Genomic DNA, 21202 nt, shown 5'->3' with positions numbered 1-21202 from the left:
CAGAGGATCTCAGTGTGCTAACTAACCAACGAGCCTCTGCTCATAACACCACGGCAAATGGGCACAAGCCATACAGCAATTGCTTCTCTCACTAAGGGAATGCAGTCACATCTGGGGTAGTACATGGCAGCTCTTCAACAGCCCACAGTAACACCATGCAATGATGTAGAAAGGGAAGACGAGAACCCAAATGATCTACAGGGGGGTATTTCAGGTAGGCTGGATATAATTAGTAGGGCTCTGTGTCTGTCACAGAGGTTGTGGAAGTCACAGATTTCATGACTTTCCATGATCTCTGACACTTCTGCAGCGGTTGGTGTGGCTGGCCCCCCTGGCAGTGGTCCCAGGATGGCTGGAGCAGCCACTGTTGGCAGGCCCTGGCAACTGGTACCACTGACCCCCACAGCAGCACCTCCCCAAGGGCACCCCACAGCAACGAAACCCCCTCCCCCCAACGATTTAGTCAGGGGTATTTATAGTACAAGTCATGGACAGGTCACAGGCAGTGAATTTTTGTTTAATGCCCATGACCTATCCACGACTTGTACTATAAATACCCTTGACTAAATTGTATCCTTAATAATCAGCAATTTAGAATTCAACCAAGACACCAAGGTAATGTTCTTAATTCTTATGAAAATTGCTATGGTATCTTTAATGACCACAAGTGCTCAGGACATGAGTCACCAAATTACGCAGAACCCTTTAGTCAAAACATTGTCCAACTCCTTGTCTCACTAGACAAATCAGTGAGCTGGCTGCACCTTTTTCTTGGGAACGTCTGGGCTGTAAACAAATTTCCGGATTTCGATAGCAAAGCCACTGAAATGGATACGTACCGCAGCTTTCATTGGTCACTCTGCAGCACCTCTCAGTGGAACCTAGCCACACATTAACAGTCACAGATTATTTATCATAAGGCAAACAGCCAACCTACCAGTCGAATGTTGTCTTCTGGCCTGAGCAGGATGAACATGGCCTGCAGGTGCTGCTGGAGATCACCTGAAGGAGAAAGGGAAAGGTGAGGATGCACATAAACACCTTTAGTCACGTCCTACCTCCTGGCACACCAAACATCCCCTGGGCAGGTGCTGTCCTGGCTGCCGCCAGCTCCATCTTTATCTGCGCCGAAGTGACTAGCATCTCTCTGTCATCAGCTCTTTGCTCTGTGCCATTACCAGGCTCTCTGGGCAGACAGAACTTGCACTCTCTGGGTAATGTTTGTCCCTCTAAGACCTCTTCCAGAACACCTCTGAACACTATGTCCTAGCCCCATTGTAGTCTTGCATCTCCCACATCTGGGTTGTCCCATTTCCTTCACCCAGTCCAGTGATTGCACTCCCCCACGACATATAATCCACTCCTTTCTTAGAGCAACGCTTTCCCATTTTGGTTCATGTGCCATCCCCACCCAACAGTTTCCCCAGCTGCCTGCCAAGGATATCAGGAGAGCCATTAACGTTAGCTGGAAATGCGACCTACTGGTTTACTGGTGGCACTGAGAAAGGATGCAGGTGCTATCCCAGCTGATCAATACATTAGAAGCTTGTTAATACAGAAGGGCCTGGAGCAGCACACCTTCCCAAGCCAGCAGCCATTCACAAACCAAACCCAGATTAATTCCCAGCCTAAATCTATTCCCTTTGCACCGCCTTGGAGTGACAATTGGCAGCAGTGCTGCTGCTCAGGACATGGAGAAAGAGGGATGTGTCTCCAGCAAGCACCTCACTCACTCTATGAAATGTCAGCGAGCAACACAACCTCCAGCAAGAGACCCTCTCTGCAACAGCCACCTGGGAAAGTCACCTGCAACCCCAGGGAGGGGATTGGCGGCCTGCCAGGTAGCAGCTACCACAGAAGAGCGGGGGTCCATTCTTCCACCCTCCCCTTTCTCCTGCAGATGGAAAGCTTAGACAAGTTAACCGGCTCCTTAGGGAAGGACAAAGGTTTCAGTGGAGCAAGTGATCAGCACTAGAGTCTTGTGGACATTAAAGGTTATGGAAACCTTAGTCCAGCGCCTCCTAGTGACAGCACTTTCCACTGTCATGCAGGGAATCTGGGCCCCAAGGTTTCCAAGAAGGCAGGGGCTGGGAGAATGGGAGAAATGTTGCACCCGGTCCTTGGGCGAGTTCCTTACACTGCTCCAGAATGGCTCCCTGCAGTGCTGAAGAGAGCTAGTGGCAGCATCTGGCCCCCTCCACCAGAAGGGACTTGAACACAAGGCCTTGTGGGGGTGGGGAGACACAGGAAGAGAGCAAACAGGAAGTGGGAGCTTGGAGCTTGCTCCCACCAGCAGTTCTACATCTCCTTTGCTCCAGATGGCTCCTGGCAGGAGCAACACCTGGAGTCTGACACCCCCGGCGCACGAAGGCTTCACTGACAGTAAGAGGCTAAGAAAGTGAAATACTCTGTGCCCCAAACCTTTTCCAGATCAGATTAGATAAACACAGCTACAGCCCCTAGGGTCTTTAACAATCAGCCACTGTTTCATGCTGGAGCTGTGAACTGCACCTAGGAGGTGAAGTCCCTCCGCATATGCTATTGTTAGCTTCCCTCCCAGCTGCTGATTTCAAGGAAAGACAGAGCAAGTTGCCGAACAGGTTTCTCTCTCTGGGAGAATTGGAGGGGCCAGTTGGGGAGATATTTTATCCTTCTGATATGGAGGGAGATTTTTTGTATTTCCCCATATTTCCCTGTTGGCCAACAGCCCAATCAACCCTGCTGGAGGCTTTAAACTTTACACCAGGGAGAGATACAACATCTCTGGCCAGCTTCACTCCTCTTCCACGCCCCACGAGAGCGATGCAAACACCGGGTGTTATACACCCCAAAATGCTGAGCGGGACCTGGGCAGAGGGGTACATCATGTTACCCTGTTATCGGGCCGGCAACACTGGGATTTCAAGGGCAGCTGCCACATCTCTAACACAACCCCCAATGGGGCACGCTGGTAACACAGGGCTGACTTTGGTTAAACTGGGCTGGCAGGTGGCGTACAAGCTACCAGGCAGGATGGGAAGTTGGACTTTTCTAATTTTAAGTAGCCATATCCCCTTGGGAAGCTGTGATATCTTTTCTTGGCCAGTCCGGCCCTGACAGAGTCCAAACGAACACACAAGTTAGCTCCCTTCACACAGTGGGTTTTGCCAGGCACCACCTGGCAGCGCTAGAGAGGGAGCCATGGGCAGAAGCCAAGCGTAGAAGGCTGTTTTCTTAGCTGGCCAATCTGCCAACTAGTCAATTTCCCCCTTTTAGGGGTAATGCTATTAAAAAGCCATGGGGCTAGCATTAAATATTTCCTGTTGTGAAATAATAAATATCTTGTTTGCGGGGACTCCCACTGAATGAGGGGAAGAGATTAGAAAAGCGTTCCTTCTCCATTTGTCTCAGGGCCGGGAGAGAAATCTGTTTGCACCAGAGGTTAGCAAGCTGTGGTGCTGAGCCAGGCAAAGGCCAAGATCGGAGATGGAGGTTTTGTTTCCATATACTCCTCTCATCACCAGCGGCTGGTTCACAAATTGGAACCATGTGTCCAAGACTGTACAGCTCAGATCTGTTCTACCTTGTGTGGTGTAGCTGATTTCACCAGGCAACGATAAAAGCAAGTACTACGACTTCATGGATAGGACTCGCTGTGTGCACTTATATGAAAATATACACGTAATATACAAATAGGGAGGAACTGGTTGAGAATTTGAAAGTGGAAGGCTGCTTGGGTGAAAGTGATCATGAAATGATAGAATTCATGATTTGAAGGAATGGTAGGAGGGAGAACAGCACAATAAAGACAGTGGATTTCAAGAAGGCGACTTCAGCAAACTCAGGGAGTTGGTAGGTAAGATCCCATGGGAAGCAAGTCTAAGGGGAAAAACAATAGAAGACAGTTGGCAGTTTTTCAGAGAGACATTAAGGGCACAAGAGCAAATTACCCCACTGCACGGGAAAGATAGGATGTATGCAGGACCAGTGCCAGGGTTTCTCGCGCCCTAGGCGCACGGCCATTTCGCTGCCCCCTGCGCTGATCCCGCGGCTCCGGTGGAGCTGCTGCAGGCATTCCTGCGGAGGGTCCGTGGCTCCGGTGGAGCTGCTGCAGGCATGCCTGCATTGGGTCCGTGGCTCTGGTGGAGCTGCCACAGGCATTCCTGTGGAGGGTCCGTTGGTCCGTGGCTCCGGTGGAGCTGCCGCAGGCATGCCTGCGGCAGGTCAACCAGAGCAGCCTGCCGCCACCCCCGGCAAAATGCCACCCCCGCCCCCTCAATAATCCTGGCGCCCTAGGCGATTGCCTAGGCTGCCTAAATGGTAGCGCCGGCCCTGGATGTATGGCAAGATACCACCCTGGCTTAACTAGGAGATCTTCTACGATCTAAAAATCAAGAGTGTCCTACAAAAAGGGGAAACTAGGTCAATATAAACAAATAACACACGTATGTAGGGACCAGAACGAAACCCAGGTCAACTGACTCCCACTCCAGTGCTCTATCCTGTAGACCACACTGCCTCCTAGAATACAAAATACAGTGCTGCTGGTGATCACACCAAAGCAGGTTTGCCCTTGCAGAAATGTGATCTCTGTAGACTCCATATTCACTACATGAGTGTTTTCTTACTCAGCCAACTGTACCCCTGATGTAAGAATGTGACCCCTTTGGGAGTCAGCTCTAACACATGGAATCTGGGCACCAGAGAGCCGTAGTTCTGTTTATGCTACCACTGCATGATCTGTTCTGGCCAGGATCACAGCTGGAGCGTGAAAACAGACATGTCAAGGCATCAGTTCTGAGAGATGCTGGCTCCACTTACATACCACAGACAGGTTCACTTCAATCCTCAGCCAAAGAGACTGGCTTTAAACCAGTGTTCAGCCCATTCTAATTTCTTTGAAAGGCAGGGGCTTCATATGCCCCAGCCCAGCCTCCCACAGCTCAGCTACTGCTCCGGCCACGTTTTCTGCTGGGGGTGAGGGCAAAGACAATCTTCCGACTCCTGACTTTGTCCTTAGAAGTGTTAACATTGGCAGTTGGGGCGGGGTGCGTGCATGGAGGAGACTCTCGCTGATCATCTCTCTGGTTCTGCAGGGTGTGCAGCTGGGTGATGTTCTAACGACACGCCAGTGCCATGGAAATCATGGCTGGAACCAACTGGAGTCACACTTTTGGGTGGTCGCTTTTTGCAAAGGACAAAGTTGAACCCAGCCTCTTTGGTTTTTGTCTCTGCCCCAGGTGGAAGTTCAAAGTTCTCAACATTATATGTCCTCTCGTCCTCCCTCCCCCTGCCAGTGACTGTTTAATGAAGGGGGAAAAAATCAGAGACTCTCTGATGCCTGTGAAGTGCCATCCATGAATCAGCACCATGTACACACTGAGCAACCGTCTTCCCTACAGCGTTTGGGTTTCATTATTTGGAGACTGACTTTTCCAACAAAGGATCAAAACAGAAAACAAATCAAGCTTCCAGCAGACAAAGATGGTGGAATTCTGACTCGCTTCATATTATTCATTCCGTACACGAGTCTATCTGAATAAAAGACACGTTAACATAGACTCCTAATGCTTCCCACCACACTCAGAATTAGAAAGAGGTCTCTATTTTTGCTGTCAGTAAACAAGCTGTTTACAGACCAGGGAGAGCAGTTACTCATCCCAGACTATCCCAGGGTTTGGAGGTTATGCACCAATCTTCGCACATGGACCCCAATACAAAGGTTACTGAACACACTAATAATGCAGGACATCATCCTTTGGGGGAGACGCATTTGCACTAATGCACTTTCAATAATGTTACTGGATGGGAAGAGTTTGCACCCTTTGCAACTCAGCTGCTTATGTAGAACCAGTGATCACATTGACATGCTGTCACGATCGCTTGAATAAATCACATGTTGGTGAAAAGACAGATCGAGCACTTTGGATTTTCTTGGGAAGCGATTGCTGCATTCAAGTTTATATTACTGGAACCCTTAGGTCTACCAACATGACGTGTAGCAGCCTTGAGAGATGAATGTCAGAGGAAAGCCAAGAGCGGCACTAACATGGCTTTTGGTGGGTTGGCACCGAATCACAAAGAGGAGAATTTAGGGGACCTGGCAGTCAGGAAGATCTGAGCTGTCGGATGTAAACAGAGGTAGTGTATTTACCTGCATGCTTGTTGCGCCTGTTGTTGATTCTAGGGGTAGAGGATCCATTTCCCCGGGGCAGGAAGAGCGCTGCACCTTTCACAGTGAGGAAGCTTTCGCTGATGCTGCAAGGGAAAGAAAACTAATGAGCCAGTAGAAAGGAGAGAAAGCACCACGACAAACAAGGGCCCTGGACAGGGAAGATACTTAGACCCAAACCACGGTGCTGGTGAAGGACAATTAGTTTCTTTCCCCTCTAGAAATACATTCATGCTCTGAACCCTGCAGTGAATGAGTCGTGTGGGTGGTGCTATTGAGAGCAATGGTACATAAAGGAGTTGGGGCACTACCCTAAGAGGTGCTTCTGATTTGGAAGCCTAGACGTCCGGTAGACATTTCCATGTGGCAATATGTATATCAGTGCTTGAAATCCATAATGTAATGGATCTGGCTAATCTTGGGCTTTGTTGTTCTGAGAGATAGCTGATGCCCCATAGCAGCAGATGCCTTACTTTAGAGTTAGCTGAAGGACAATCAGTCCGTCCAACAGATTAATGGACCATAAAACCCTATGGTCTGATGATGCGTATGATAATTGGCTCATGAAGAGACTCAAATAAATTAAAAGCAAAACCATAGTGCTGTTACTTTAAGACACCTTTCACTGGCTTGGTTTTGCCCTTAAATCAAGTGACATGAAGAATGAAGTGCACTGCTGAAGTAGCTACACAGAGATCACCCAGACCCTCTGCTGAAAAAGATTTTACGTTAAGAAAAAAAAGAAAGCTACTTAAAGAGTTAAAACATACATCTGTTGTAGTTCATTGAGGAAAACATGATTCTTAGCACAACTTGGCTGGGATTAAGTCATCCTGTTACACAGAGCTTGGGGCATCTGTTTTACTCCGAACTGAAAGGGGAAAACCCCACAAACATTAAAAAGTAGTAAATCCAAAACGACAATGCTAGAGTAACAGGATGAACTATGCACGTTCTAGACAGGATATGAGAGTCCCTGCCATTGTGCACCACAGCTCCATGCCTTCCATGAGAAACCAGCTCGCTCGGTTCGTTCACCCACGAGACTAATAACCTCTTTACATGCCTCTCTCAAGTTATATACGACAGGTTACTACTAGTCCCCTCTCAAAGGCTGAATTAATGAAACGGAAGTTAGAAAAGAGCGCAAAACCCCTCCATGTGTTTGAGAAAAATGAAAAGTTACAAGAAATGGACAAAAGCTAACCCATGCCAAGTTAACACCCTTCGCACGTACTTCCTCTTCATCACAGTGGCCAGATCAAAGGCTGTCCTAGCACTCTGATTCACGAAAGCATCTAAGCACATGCGTACAGTTAAGCACATGCTTAAGCCCCATTGAAGAAAAAGGCTTTGTAGAGAATGCAGTTGGTCACCCAGTGCCAGCGGTCAATGGGACCAGCATGTGCACAAGGGCTTTCCTGAACAGAGGCCTTACTGCGGGATATCCTGACTGCTTTGCAAGAGCAAGGTTCAGTCACAAAAACCCTTCTCGTATCTGCTCTAACTCCACACGCTCCCATGGGAAGAGTGGATTGCCCCAGCCCTGGAATGGCACCCAAAGTGGGATGTAGAGACAGCTCAAGGGAGCCCTTGAGCCCCTGTGCCGCGCTTTTTTACCCTGGCAATTGTACACTTCCTCAGAGGCCTTTTTCTTTCAGCCCATGACTCCCCAGCTCTTTAGAGTGCTGGTCCAACATACCAGCATGTCAAAAGGAAGAAAAATTCTTCCTACAGCAAACAGGGTCAAGAATCGTTATTGCGCTAAATTAAGATGCATCACTGGGCATGCGGAACAGATGTTTTCTCAGGAGAAAACAGTCCCTCAGAACCTCCCAGGCCAAGAATTTTAGCCAACAGCTCCCCTGGCACCATGTGACAATTATGTTCTCTACAGAGCCTTCAGGCTATGCAGTGCCTTGAAGTTCACTTTGGACGTACCAAGAAAATGTTCAGTTATCTTGAAACCACTGATTTTGTGAAATCCTCCTGCTGGGCCTCACTTCCTCATAACTACATTTTTCCCAGCCTGTATTGGCTTCGTGCTTCACAGAAGTGTGTTTCTGATTTTACCACTAGAAGAACAGGTTGCTGGACAAGGCTGCTGACCCACCAGCTCGAGATTGTGCGGATAAAGCACCGTTCTCTGCTATACTGAGCCACTCCATCCAATGAGATTATAGGGGAACAAAAGCTAATGACAAAGGAATTACTTCCCCCTTTCCTCTGCCGACTGCAGCTTCCTCTCAAAAGGACTGACGCTAGAAAAACATGAAACGGGCACAGCCAGGTCTTCTCAGCAACCCCTTAACCCGCCCAGCCAGCCACTGATATTGGCATCCCATTCAGAAATACTGATATTGGCCTCCCAGTCCACCTGTTTCTCCAGAAGGTTGACATAATATGACCATTTATGAAGATACTTTTAGGGGATTAAGACAAACGCACATGGAGGGCTGGGCAGCTCAAACACTGAATTAAAATCTATTTGCTTATATGGTTCAGCTATATTGGTATTAGTCTTCCAGGGATGAGAACGTTCTGTGCCCACATTCTCCAGTCCTTGTCTGTTCTATAGTCCCATGCTCTGCACAGCATGAGCAGGGATTCTTGAGGGGAGAAGGGTGGTTGATATTTATCGCTGGGGGGAAACAGGCAGAAAAGGAACACAGAGTTCAGCATGTTTACTTGATACCATTAAAAAAATGTTTTCTGGCATTTCGAGTTCTCACTGCTCTAGGATTGGTGCCTGCCTGAACCAGAGGGGCGCTGCAGAATTAGAGGTACGGAGATCAGGTATGCCACTGTCCTTCAGAGGGTTTGCCACCTGAATTATTTTTGTGCAGTTGGCGTCGGCGTTTTAGGACACCTATCAGCCTGCTAAGTCAGCGAGAGCTGGAGCGTTAATCAGAGGTGCTGCAAGGGCTGAGACATGTGCATGTCTCAGAAGGGAATATATTCTCCAGTCGGAGAGGCAGACAGCAGGTTTTTAAGAATGTGGAAAAACGGATCGGTCCTGTGCAGCAGGAAGATCCAGTAACCAGACCAAGCAGCCGACAGGGCAGGCATCAGTGAAGGTAACAACCGTCAGCCAGCGTTCACACACGCAGCACAGGAGCAGGGGGTGTGGGAGGGGTGAAGAGCAACAAGCATGTGTGGGGTCTCTTGCCACGCCATGACAGACATGCTATGGAGAGGCAACGGCTGAGTGAGGAAGACACATTACGCTCAATCAGCACACCCTGTATTGCTCCCTCTACCTGCCATTGGAAGATAAGACCTTGTGCACTGCAGCTGCCAACTGAGTGGGGGGCTGGGGGTGGGGTGGGGTTGTTGTCCTTGTGTTTGAATTACTTTCAAAGTACTTTTCTCCAGTGCATTCCCATGCTGGGGTGGAGAGAAAGGCATGCTGAGTACGGCCTTCAAATACATCAGATGTGAAAAGTAAATTCATTGAGCTGAGTCTCTCCGTTTCCTTGGCCCTTCTGCCAAGGCAATACAATAATAGTTACACTAGTAGAGACATTTGCCATTTAAACCAGGGTGTGCCCCACTCCAGCTTCCAGCATCACCCGCTTCCTCCTGCAGTGAAGTCACAATGCTAAATGCATGACGTCATAATGGCATCCAGTGTCACACACAGACACCAAACACGGAGCCATGACTTTACTAAGGATCCAAGCAGTGAGAGAAGCTGAGGTTAAAAGGAAAGAGCCCTTAGCAAAGAATATTAACCTCAAACTATCTGGCTTAATTGACATTCGCTTGAGAGACGTGGGCCCCACTTTAAAGAGGCAAAGGCAATTCTTTTGATTTGCCACCCTGCGCACACCTAAGGACGGCAGAGCGCTCCCACGCAGGCTCCAATCTGTTCTGCCTGACGGCCACTTTCATCTGCAGCCCCAAGCTCTCCAAAGCAGAGATTACACCAAGCCCAACCCTGGCGCTTACTGTTATAAATACACTCCCCATAAGATGAGACACGGTTGAGGCCATAGACCCCTGATGACTTAGGAATTTGGCAAGTGGGGAAGACATGTGTGAACATGAAAATTAGAGAAGAGAAAGTACAGTGGGATTGCAGACGTGTAGAATAGAGCACAGAGCAGTTCTTCCACTGAATACGACTGTTTTTCCAGCTCCCTGCTGATAGCCCTTGGTGTGTTGTGTGCTGGGTGGTGCACACTGACACTTGTATCCCAGAACTCAGACTCGGTTCTTGAAACGCATCCTTGGGAGCTCTCTATCTGCTGAAAGAGGCTGATTCACAGCAGACCAAAATCAAGGCAACTGGTCAGTTGGGGACTGAAGCAGGAGACTGAATTGTACTCTAGCTATAAATCAACTGACCATCTCCAGTGCTATGTAGTTTCTTCTTCAAAGGAATTAGAAGAGTGTGTAAGTTAGCAATTAGCTCTGGACAAAGGTTCACTGTGCAAGCCGTAGTTACTCAAAACGTAGGTGAAAATTCTGTGTCATGGTGGATTACAACAGGTTGCAGATACCGAGAATCACTCCAGTTTGACTGCAGGGTTCCCACTGGATTTCCAGTTACAGAGCGACAGGCAAACCCAAGATCAGCTTTATTCTTCTATCTAGTATCCTGGAAAGAGACCTTCTGGAGGTATCACTTTGTATTTATGTTCAGGGCTCCACTCAGAATCAAGTATTTCTGTTGGGAATCTAGCTCTTTAGCCTATTGAGAGGTGAGGGAGTTGGTTACACAGCATCTTTAGGATAGTTCGTGCACCCCAAAACAGGCGGCATATTTATGCCTTGGCACACTTTCTTTAAATATTTCTGCCAACTCACTCAGAGGCAAGGGGAACTCACGACAGAAGCAAGTCACAGTCACTCTATTAAACCATCATATCCCCACCTCTCTCTCTGGTTTAACGGCCAGGGAAGAGTTTTTTGCAGCAATCATGCACATTTTATCACAGACGGCCTTTCACCCACCCTAATCAATAAAATCATTGATAACCGTGTGCACAAGAGACACTGCTGACACCACCCTACACTGGTGTCCATTTTTCTAAACAAGCCACACAGCTGTTGAGGGCAGCTCAGCGCAAACTCACTGGTTTCCCAACACTTGCTCTCATTTTTAAAAGGAGAGGGGCCAGCCTCAACCAATGGCTTGCGAGCTCTCTCCATCCAGTACCCTCGCATCGCTGCGGAGAATCGCATTCCTTTCATTTACTCTCTGCCCTGTTTAATGCTGGTACATTAATCCAAGAATGCAGAAGTTTCTGGAGTCCCATGAGCCCAGGATCTTAGCACTGCATGCTACCTTGTTCCACCCTTTTAAGAGTCAGCAAACAATTCACCAGACCACGATTTGGAGAAAAGAGTCACCACGAAAAGTCATACCTCGGCTTAGAGGCAGAGAATGTGCCTTGTGGGCCAGATTAACAGACTTTTACTTATAGGGCACCAACCTGTCAGTGATTTCCCTTCCCAGCGTCCCCAGAAGGTACTTGGAACTGAGGGACAAAAGCACCTTGCATACTTCCTTGTTTGTATTTCCAGGGCTGGCTGTTGTTTACGTTACAAGAATGCTGCTTGCTGCACCTAGAACACGTATTTCATTATGTAGTTGGGACACTGGCTAAAACTGCGCTGTCCTGAAAAGATGATGCTCTGCAAACTCGCCAGCTTAACAAAAAGTACCACAGATGCTTTCCTGGATGCTGGGAGAAACACGCCGGCTGTTCCTTGGTGTGCTCACTGCACAAAGGAAAAGGGGACATGGTCGGATTAATCAGGTCGCAACTCTATTAGTCAAATGGCCCCCAAGGCTCCAGGGGATGGCCCAGGGCAGCCACTCACACCCTCTACCAATTCCTGGGTGACTCCCCCCCCGTGCTGGGAGCACTTCACCACACTAGGAGGTTATCTGAGCACCTCCACTTGCCCACTAGCACTCCCCCCCCTTTTGGGGCACCACCATAAAGACCACTGGTAGGGCAGCCCCTCTATGGCAGCATCCCTGCCTCTGGTTCCCATTTGTCCCTGGGGCTAAGACGTGTTGCCCCCTATCTGGTCAGGAGATGCCCTCAGGATGTTACCTTCTTGGATCTGGAGCCTAAATCAATGACTTCCGCTACTGGAGCGGCCACAAATTGCAACAACTAAATGACTCTCACACAGGACCAAGCTGCGCCCTCCGAGGGGCAAAATCCCACCCGCCTAGTGCCCCAAACCCAACCCCTAGGTTTCACTGCAAGGAAGGCAAAAAATCCAGCCTGCCTCAGACAATCTGGTTGTTTGGGGAAACATCCCTGCCCAGCCACAAGAATGTGCAGTGACCTAGATAAGAGAGGGAGGGCTGGAAACCAGCAAAACGGAAGTGGCCGGGTACAGGGCTCCAAATCTCATGCCAACTCCCCCGAGAGCTCCAGCTCACTCTGGAATGTGGGGGTGGGAATTTCAAGGGATCTGCCCCGTCTTGGCCTTTCTGCCCTCACCTATCCCGGGAGCCACCGAATTCGCCCTTCACCGGGTTTGGGGCCCTCAGTGCAGTTTGTTTTTAAATAGGACGCCAGACAGACATACAGCCAGCCACCACTCCCAGGCCACCGAAAACCTTACTTCTCCCTGCCTGAGATTCTCAGTGTTATTCATTCATTACAAGTCAGCTGGCCACAGCTCCAAACACACCGCTAAGGAGAGCCACGTGTTTTCACCGTACTGCAAACGGGTATTTAGCGCTTCTGGAGAACTTTCCATTTCCAAAGCACTTTGCCCACACTCCGACCATCTGACTGGAACACCAGAACATCTTGCACGGCTTCTTCTCCTGGCCCCACTTCCTACTGCATCTCCCCAGCACAAAACATTGCAAAACGTGTCTTTATGGATGGTGCTTTATGAAGAAGGAAAACAACTGCTCTAAAGCAAAATAGGCAGGCACCTGAGCTGCTTCTGGCAATGTCTACTACCAATAAACACTTAATGAGGCTATTGTGAGCCGGAGGGGAGCTCTCCAGTCAGTTCTGCTTATTCACCAGAGCAGCTTCCTTCCAGTGGACTGGACCAGCCTTTCTCCAGGCACTTACCAAAGCAGCCCACCTCACGGAGAACTGAAACAGCCACTCTGAGGGCTTGGCTACACTTGCAAGTTGCAGCGCTGGTGAGGGGGTTACAGCGCTGCAACTTACTCGGTGTCCACACTTACAAAGCTCAGCCAGCGCTGCAACTCCCTGGCTGCAGCGCTGGCTGTACTCCTGGTCTGCTACGGGTGTAGCAGATGCACCGCTGCTCATCAGGTGTGGACACTCACCAGCGCTGTTATTGGCCTCCAGGGTATTAAGAGGTATCCCAGAATTCCCGTCTACAACAAACCGGAAGGTACTCCCCGGAGCTACCAAACACAGCTGCTCTTTGCTCCAGTGAGTGAGCAGAGCCGAGGCTTTGGAATGTTCACAGCTGTTTGCTTGAGGAGACAAACAGCACGGCGGGGGGGAGGGAGACCGTTGGAGAAGCTGCTTATCTGGTCTGAAGCCTTTTTACATTTAAGAGTGATTGAGAGAGGGGTGGGGGAAATGGCCAGAATTTGCAAGGCAGGGAGCTCACAGTGTCTGCTCCAAAAATCCGCTCTCTCTGTCTCCCCGACGTTCCCTGTCACACTCCACCCCACCCCCCGCTTTTGAACTTGCAAGGCAGGGAGCTGTCACAGTGTCTGCTCCAAAAATCCGCTCTCTCTGTCTCCCCAACGCTCCCTGTCACACTCCACCCCACTTTTGAACTTGCAAGGCAAGGAGCTGTCACAGTGTCTGCTCCAAAAATCCGCTCTCTCTGTCTCCCCGACGTTCCCTGTCACACTCCACCCAACCCCCTGCTTTTGAACTTGCAAGGCAGGGAGCTGTCATAGCGTCTGCTCCAAAAATCCGCTCTGTCTCCCTGACGCTCCCTGTCACACTCCACCCCACCCCCCTCTTTTGAAAAGCACGTTGCAGCCACTTGAACGCTGGGATAGTTGCCCACAATGCATCACTTCCAACAGCGCTGCAAATGCTGCAAATGTGGCCACACTGCAGCGCTATTCCTACACAGCTGTACGACCACAGCTGTAACTCCCAGCGCTGCACATTTCCAAGTGTAGCCATACCCTGAGAGGTGCAGCCAATAGGTGGTGGAGGGAAGAATTCCCCTCTTCCCTATGGCAACGAGCGCTCTGAACCAAGCTGCTCTGCAAAGGACAAAGCCCCCAGCCTTTGTCAGCTCACTAACCACGAGTGCCATGGGGCAGAGAAGGCAGGTGACCCATGTGACGGTTTATTGGAAGCAGAGTCTTATTGTTCAGAGGTCCTTTTCTAAAAACAGGGATTCCAGATATTTTATATTTGAATAACCACCACCCCCGGCCTCGTGTTTATAGCAGAATGCCAAGTTTCTTTGCTACTCTATGACATCATTTGCCTGGGCTCTGCAGAAATGGTTTGGAAACTGTGGCCAATATGGAGAGCAACTGCCCTGCAAGACAAGAGGTGCCCTTCTATTTCTGTGCCAAGTCAGGGGTAGCTGTAGGTCACAGTGACAATGGCGTTATGTTGTAACCATGGAGGCCTGCAAGCTGCCGAGCAAGAGACAATTTCCCTAAAGGCCATCTCTGGGGGGACAGCACCGCCTGGCAGGAGTCCGAGGCCAGGGCTGATCAGCTGGATCCATGCTGCTGAAACAATGCCTGGTACAAGCAGCTATTTCTAGGTAGTTTGTGCTGCAGCTCTCTGTCCCCTACATAGGGCTGCCCCCCACAGCTCCAGAGGGCAGCAGTTAGCATTGCTAGAGAAGGGAGGTAGAAAGCTAGAGGCTCTGACAAAGCAAAAGAGGCATGTTCCAGCGCATTTACAGCTCTCCCACAAGAAATGAAACAGGCCGCAAGTTAGCATGTCTGTTCCTGAGTGATAGCATTCAGCAGGCAAAGCACTGCACAGGGTAGGACACAGAGCTCTTCCGAGAAGCTGTGTGAGCAGACAGGACAGACAAGGTGGGGAAGGGACATGAAGGCACTTGACCTAACTCACATTCTAGGCCACTGGAATGGGTCAGGGAGAGACTTCCAGGTCCCCTGACTCCCAGTACCAGACCATGCTTTCCACTCAGAAGAGCTCCGTGGACAAGCACTCCACCAACGGCTGGAAAGAGCAGCTGTGGGGCTACAAAGACAGGGCAATCCGAGACAGCACACAGCAGGGTGTTGCAATGCACCCAAACAAAGAGAACCACACGCTGAATGTGTGACACTGGGTGCAGAAGAAATGGGGAAGGGATGAGCTGGCGCCCGCACTGCTTTCATCACAGAGCATTCCCTCCACCTCTGGCTCAACACCAAGCCCATGGAAAGGTGCCTTTCTGTCACTCACGTCAGCACAAACAGGAAACCAGAAGTTCGTGGTGTACAGAGGATTAGTCCTGTTCCCAAGGGTATGGCAGTCCCGATAGCTGGCAGGCAAGTTGCACCTGCAGGCAGCATAGGGTCCTTTGTCGGAGCAGCAGTGGGACAAAGGACAATATGAAGGGGCACTGATGGCCATCTGCACCCTGGACTACTGCTGTGGTGTGTTCTCCAGGCAACCGAGAGAATGCATCAGACTAGAGACAGTGCTTGGCCCACTCTCTGCTACACTCCAGACACACTTACGGTGCCCATTCTAACAGCAGTGAACATCACGCCAGCAAGGAGCGTCTCCAACAACACAGCGGCGAGGGGGGCGGATGACTATTACCCTCACTGACAGATGGAGAATTGCAGCAGAGGGAATATGCGACGTGACCAAGGGCACCCAGGATCTGTGCACAGGGAGCTGAACCCATTGTCCACGAGTCCCAGGACAAGGCTGTCCTTCCCCAGGCTCCTGCAACGCCTGAAGGAAGGAAGGAACAGACAGACATGGATGTTGTGGAAACAATTCTGCAAGTTTAGGAGATTCCAAACATTGGGCCTCTCCTCAGACGTTTGCCAGGACAAAGCAATTTTCTACCCATTTCCCCTTGTTGTTGTGGTTTGTTTTTCAGCAACCTTTCCTTCCTGTCCCCCTGTGCTCAGATCTGGTCACCACCAGAGGAAAGCGACTGCATTAGGGAGTCATTTTGTAGAGCTAGTCTTGTGCTCCAGTTGAAGTTTTGCTTGTGGATACTTGTTGCAGGCATTAGGGGATTTCACGCAAACTGCCAGGCTCCAAGGGCTGTATAAAGCTGAGATAAGCACTCGTTGTCTGTGGGCTTTGTAGTGTTATTAAAACTCACTAACCAAAGGCTGGTAGGACAGCAGGTGGAACCACACAAGACTAGAAAATGTGTCCAGGCAGCCCAGAGGGGTTGGGTGATAGTAAGTGCTTGTATGCCTAGAACAAACAACTGCCGAGCAGCAGACAGGCTGTGGCTTACCGAAAGGGCACAGTGACGTGTCTGGGGAAAGAGCAATGCTAAGGCCGAGGGGAGAACAGGGAAGTGGTAGTCAAGTGCCTGCCACTCTGCACTTCTGCAACCTGAGAAACTGCATGGGGGAAAAACAAAGCAAGCGTGGGAACCGAGCGCCGACTCACAGATGTTTGACGCAAACTGCATTTTTAGCAACATCTGTACTTGCACAAAGCTCGAAAACAAAGGAGTTGTCAACAGGCATTTCCTCTGCTGGGAGGTGGGGATCTCTCCCGGGAGTTAGCGGTGATGAAACAGGCAGACACCACACACTCCAGCAGTATATGCATGGTGGAACATCATCTCCTGCCCCCCACTCCACCTCAATCAAGTCCTTTTCTAACCTCAACATCTTGGCTAACATGGAGGGCATCTGCAGAAGCTGCCCTAAGGTGAAGCTAGAAGTGGCTGCTCGTGAGCCACAAGGCACTCAGATACCCTGGTGATGAGATGCTGTAAGAACCTGAATGGACTGGAAGGGCTCGTCTGGTTTACACTAGATTCTCCCTGCAAAGAACGTTTACAGCAGGAGCAGACTAGACACAACCCTCAAAAGGAGAACTCTCCTCTCATGCAAATAGAACAATCCTGCCCAGACAGGGGAAGTGACTGGCCCAAGATCACATGGCAAGCCAGCAGCAGAGCTGGTGACAGAAGTGAAGAGGCCTCATTCTCAGGCCTGGGCTTGCACGACTAGCTCATTCTTAGCCATCTCCTGGGTCTACAGCTGACACATCCAACACATCAGGTATCCTTGAGTCTGTCTGGCATCTGTCCTTCACTTCCCTCTTGCGAGAGCGATTGGCTCTGCTGCTTTTTAAAACAGTTATTTTGAAAAGCAGCAGAGCCAATGCTCCCTCCAACAATCCCACTCACAAGAGGGAAGTGAAGGGCAGACGCCAAATGAAATCAAGGCCATTAAGCCCTGGGAGGAAATGCTACCAGCCTTCTGGTATCATCGCCAGAGCAGCAGGGCTGGTGCAGACCATGCCAATGAACCACAAGCCCCTACAATGGGAGCTGGATATTTACCCCTTATGCTTCAGTGCCCCGCAGAGCGGCGCACAGGCCAGGTGGCGATAGCTTGAGCTCTCCGGGGAACCCAGGAGTCTCCCCTTGTATCGGACTCTGGGTGGGCCTCATGGCAGATCCCCTTCTCTGTGTTTAACAGGAAGACCAGGTTATTCCCAAACTCCCTCTGTGCTGACACAGACCATCTCCAGACAAGCCACTCTCTCTCTTCCACAGGACTCGATCCCCGAAACGTACAGGCCAGAGAAGTTTTGGGGGAGAGGGATCAAGTGACTCTGGTGGGCCCCAGTTTGTCATAATGCTGCTGCTGCAGAGAACAGGAGAAGCTAGACCGGAGGCTAAGCAAAGGGCTCATCTCATCAGCACAACCTGAGCTGCTGCCAACAAGGGTGTGGCAACACCATTCCATGTTTGCCAGGCAACGCTTCAGCCCACGCAGCCGCAACAGGTCTCAGCACTGTCCTGTGGACAGCCGCAGCACCTGGCCCATTCCTCCTCCTCCTCTTGGTGCCCTGAAGTCAGCTGGGCCGCAAGCATGCGGAGCCCGATCAGGCTCATTCCCTTGCAGGCACACACGGAACGGAGTCATTAAAGGAACAATGAAGATGGCTTCCTTTAAAACCAGACTCCAGAGAAAGGAGGCAAACTCACTGTCAAATGTCAGCAGCTCGTGCAGATGATGTCAAAGCCTGCATGCTTCTCCTTTACCTCGCCTGCACTCTCCAAAGCTCCTATGAATGAACGAGCCCAGCAATACACTGCCCGCCCCTCCTAGCTCAAGGAAGCAACGTAGCAAGTCCCTTCACACAGGCACAGGTTCCTGCTTTGACCCTACAAGGCACAGAAAAGGTCCGTACACCCAAACTCAAATTAAATACAGCTTGTCCACCCCAAATACCAAGAGACATAATGCCCTGACCCTCAAGCTGGGGTACACTCCTGAACTGGTGTCCAGCAGTTGAGCTGCAATCACATTGAGAAACTTATGGATTTTACATGTGATTCTCCCTCACATCCTCATCAAACCGTCTGTTGCATTTCCTGTCAGGCAACAACCTCAAGGTCAAAGAGGAGCAGCTGAGAAAGCGAACAAACTTCCTGACTCTCTCTCTCACATTTCCCATGCAGCTCATGGCTTGGCAAGAAGCACTCTAGGAAAAGCCAGTGTTAATACCTCGAACCAGATTTGTGATGGCTGTTTTAGGTGAAATTAGCACCTTGATTATCCTCCTGTCACAGGGGACTTGATATAAATTCAGATACCGGAATCTCCAATGTAGTTAATACATTTCAGGGGATGCGACCTTGCCTTGTGTAACAGTCCAATTCTACTGTAACATAATATGAAGTATAGTACTCAGTATGCAGCAACATAAGCAACAGGTAATTCAGAAGACAGATGCAAGCTCCCAGAGAAGTCAGGCTCATGCAACAGACCTGTCATGGCAAAAAAATCCATTCACACAGCTACCACCTCTCAGGGAGGTGGGTTAACTACGCCAACAGGAGACGTTCTCCCGTCAATGTCGGCACATCCTCACTTACGCGCTGCAACTGCACTGAAGCAGCATTTTAAGTGTAGGCCTGCCCACAGACTGAGCTGACAGGATTCCTTACACAGGGCAAGCAACTAGCCTTAATAATAGAAAGAAAGGTTTTGGGTTCATAATACTAAAACCTAAGAGAACCTGGCTTCCAGAGAGCAACAATCAGTGACTCTGGTCAACAGTCATCTAATTTGCTTCAGTTTATCCATCTGGAAAAATGGAACCAGTTGTCTATCAAAAGGTTGTAAAGTGCCTTGAAAGGCTTGAGAGCTGCACAAAAGCATTGATCTGAGAGCACTCCCAAATCAAATGATTCTTCAGAAAAGGGCTGGTTAAAGCTACAACAGCTGTCACTGAGAAATTCTGGTATTAAACATTTACAGCAGATGTACAATACCAGGCATTTTTTAAAGTAGTGATACTGGAAATGAGGAAGCAAAGGGGGCTTGGTTTATATGATACCATCCACAAAGACTCTTGGGTCTCCAAGTCAAGACATTCCCAGACTAAATCCCTACATGATATGTTCTTTAGCTCTATATGTTGTTTAAATATCTATAGACTTCTAATATACATAATCAGCCTCGCTAAGCAGAAAAGTTATACCCCAGGGAGTGCTTCTAAGAGTTATTACCATATGCGCCGTGCTTATTTAAATGCTTGGCTCTGGCCAAGACTAGCTGGCTTTTATTCCATGAGCAGAAAGATAAGATGTGCCTTCAGTGAGAGTTTTAATGCACTTTAACCAACTTGGAAAAACTCAAAACAGCAGAATTTATTCTTCATGTCAAGGATCAAAAAAGGCTAAACAAACTGCCAGTTCGGTTTTCTAAAAATTAATCCCCATTTTACAATGTACCTTCCCCCTTTCAGGATTAATACAGACAGCCCTGGAGGGCATTCTTTGAATTCTATCTTCATTGCCTTAGTCACTAAAGGTTGAAAGCACAGCTTGTTAAAGTTTAACCATCCCTGAACACTTCTGACCAAAACCCATTATTATCACCTCTGCTCCAAATACATTTAATTCTTAAAAAAACAGGTTACTAATCTGGGCACAAACTTCTCTCTAGAAGTGTAGCTGTGTGAGAACCCCGGCTCCCGCAGACCTAACCATGTTTGGTCTGGCTAGCAGAGCCCCGTAACTTTAAACAAAAGAGACACTGTTGCTTTAAATATTACTGTAACAGAAGTCAAGTGAGACACACAGAGGTCAACATACTGTCCCTCTCCATATTAGTCAAGTCCAGGGCCATCTATATTTAGCCAAAGCATGCCCAACACCACAAGGACGGAAAAAGAACTGGGACCACTGACTCTCCTGAATTAAGAGTACTGGCTGCATCCCCTGTGAAATGAGTAACCAGCGAAGCAAGCCCACACAGTCCTCCTCTTGCAAGCACAGAGCTGTATTTGTATCTCGTCTTGAGTCACACCTCCCTAAAATCTACACTAGTCCATAATCCCTACTGCACACAAATCTGGCCTTGCAGCAAAGGATACCGTTCAATGGGTGTGACTCAGGTACAGGCAGGTTGGGGATCACCAAGACGACGGCTGCTTGTGTCAGAGGTGAAACATTCAGTCTGTTGGGAACGCAAATAAAGAGTTCAGTGCCTGGGCACCAGTGCTGCGTTGGTAGTGGCTTTGGTTCCAGCTGCCAGACCGAGTACTAAAAAAAGACACGAGCTGGAGGATGCTAGGCAGCAGCAAGGAAAACCAATACGGCTGTGGGTCCAAGGAAGAAAGCCCAGTAAAGTTAGATGCTGGTTTTGGGTGATTTAGATTTAAATGAGAATCTTGTAAAAGCTGCATTTGGGGCCAGTGCAGACTCGAGATGCAGTAGAGGTAGCCTTGTCTGAACTGTTACCGCCCTTTCACCTTAACTAGGTATACTGACAATGGGAGCTCAAGCATGGGGAAGGTCCAGGCAGCCACCAGCACTGTGAACACTGTCATGCAGACGCCCTTCAGCAGGTACAGATGGGATGATGCTTGTGTTCGTGGCACCTGGCAGCCCATCTGTACGAGTGCTCCCATCATTGCT

At 49.4% G+C, this 21202-nt stretch overlaps 1 protein-coding gene across 2 annotated transcripts in view; it reads right to left on the bottom strand.

The window, feature by feature from the left end:
• The window catches only part of SSH2 (slingshot protein phosphatase 2), a 150394-nt gene that overhangs the window by 30629 nt on the left and 98563 nt on the right, over nt 1-21202 (bottom strand). For both annotated transcript variants that reach the window (XM_032788778.2, XM_032788780.2), the window contains 2 exons: nt 6134-6237; nt 938-1002 (listed from right to left, as the gene is read on the bottom strand). In XM_032788778.2, the coding sequence (XP_032644669.1) occupies nt 938-1002; nt 6134-6237 (169 nt within the window). The remainder of the gene's footprint in view (nt 1-937; nt 1003-6133; nt 6238-21202) is intronic.

Source organism: Chelonoidis abingdonii, chromosome 20 (genome assembly GCF_003597395.2).
Source record: "Chelonoidis abingdonii isolate Lonesome George chromosome 20, CheloAbing_2.0, whole genome shotgun sequence".
Taxonomy (NCBI): Eukaryota; Metazoa; Chordata; order Testudines; family Testudinidae; genus Chelonoidis; species Chelonoidis abingdonii.
This window is presented reverse-complemented; position numbering and strand designations above follow the sequence as displayed.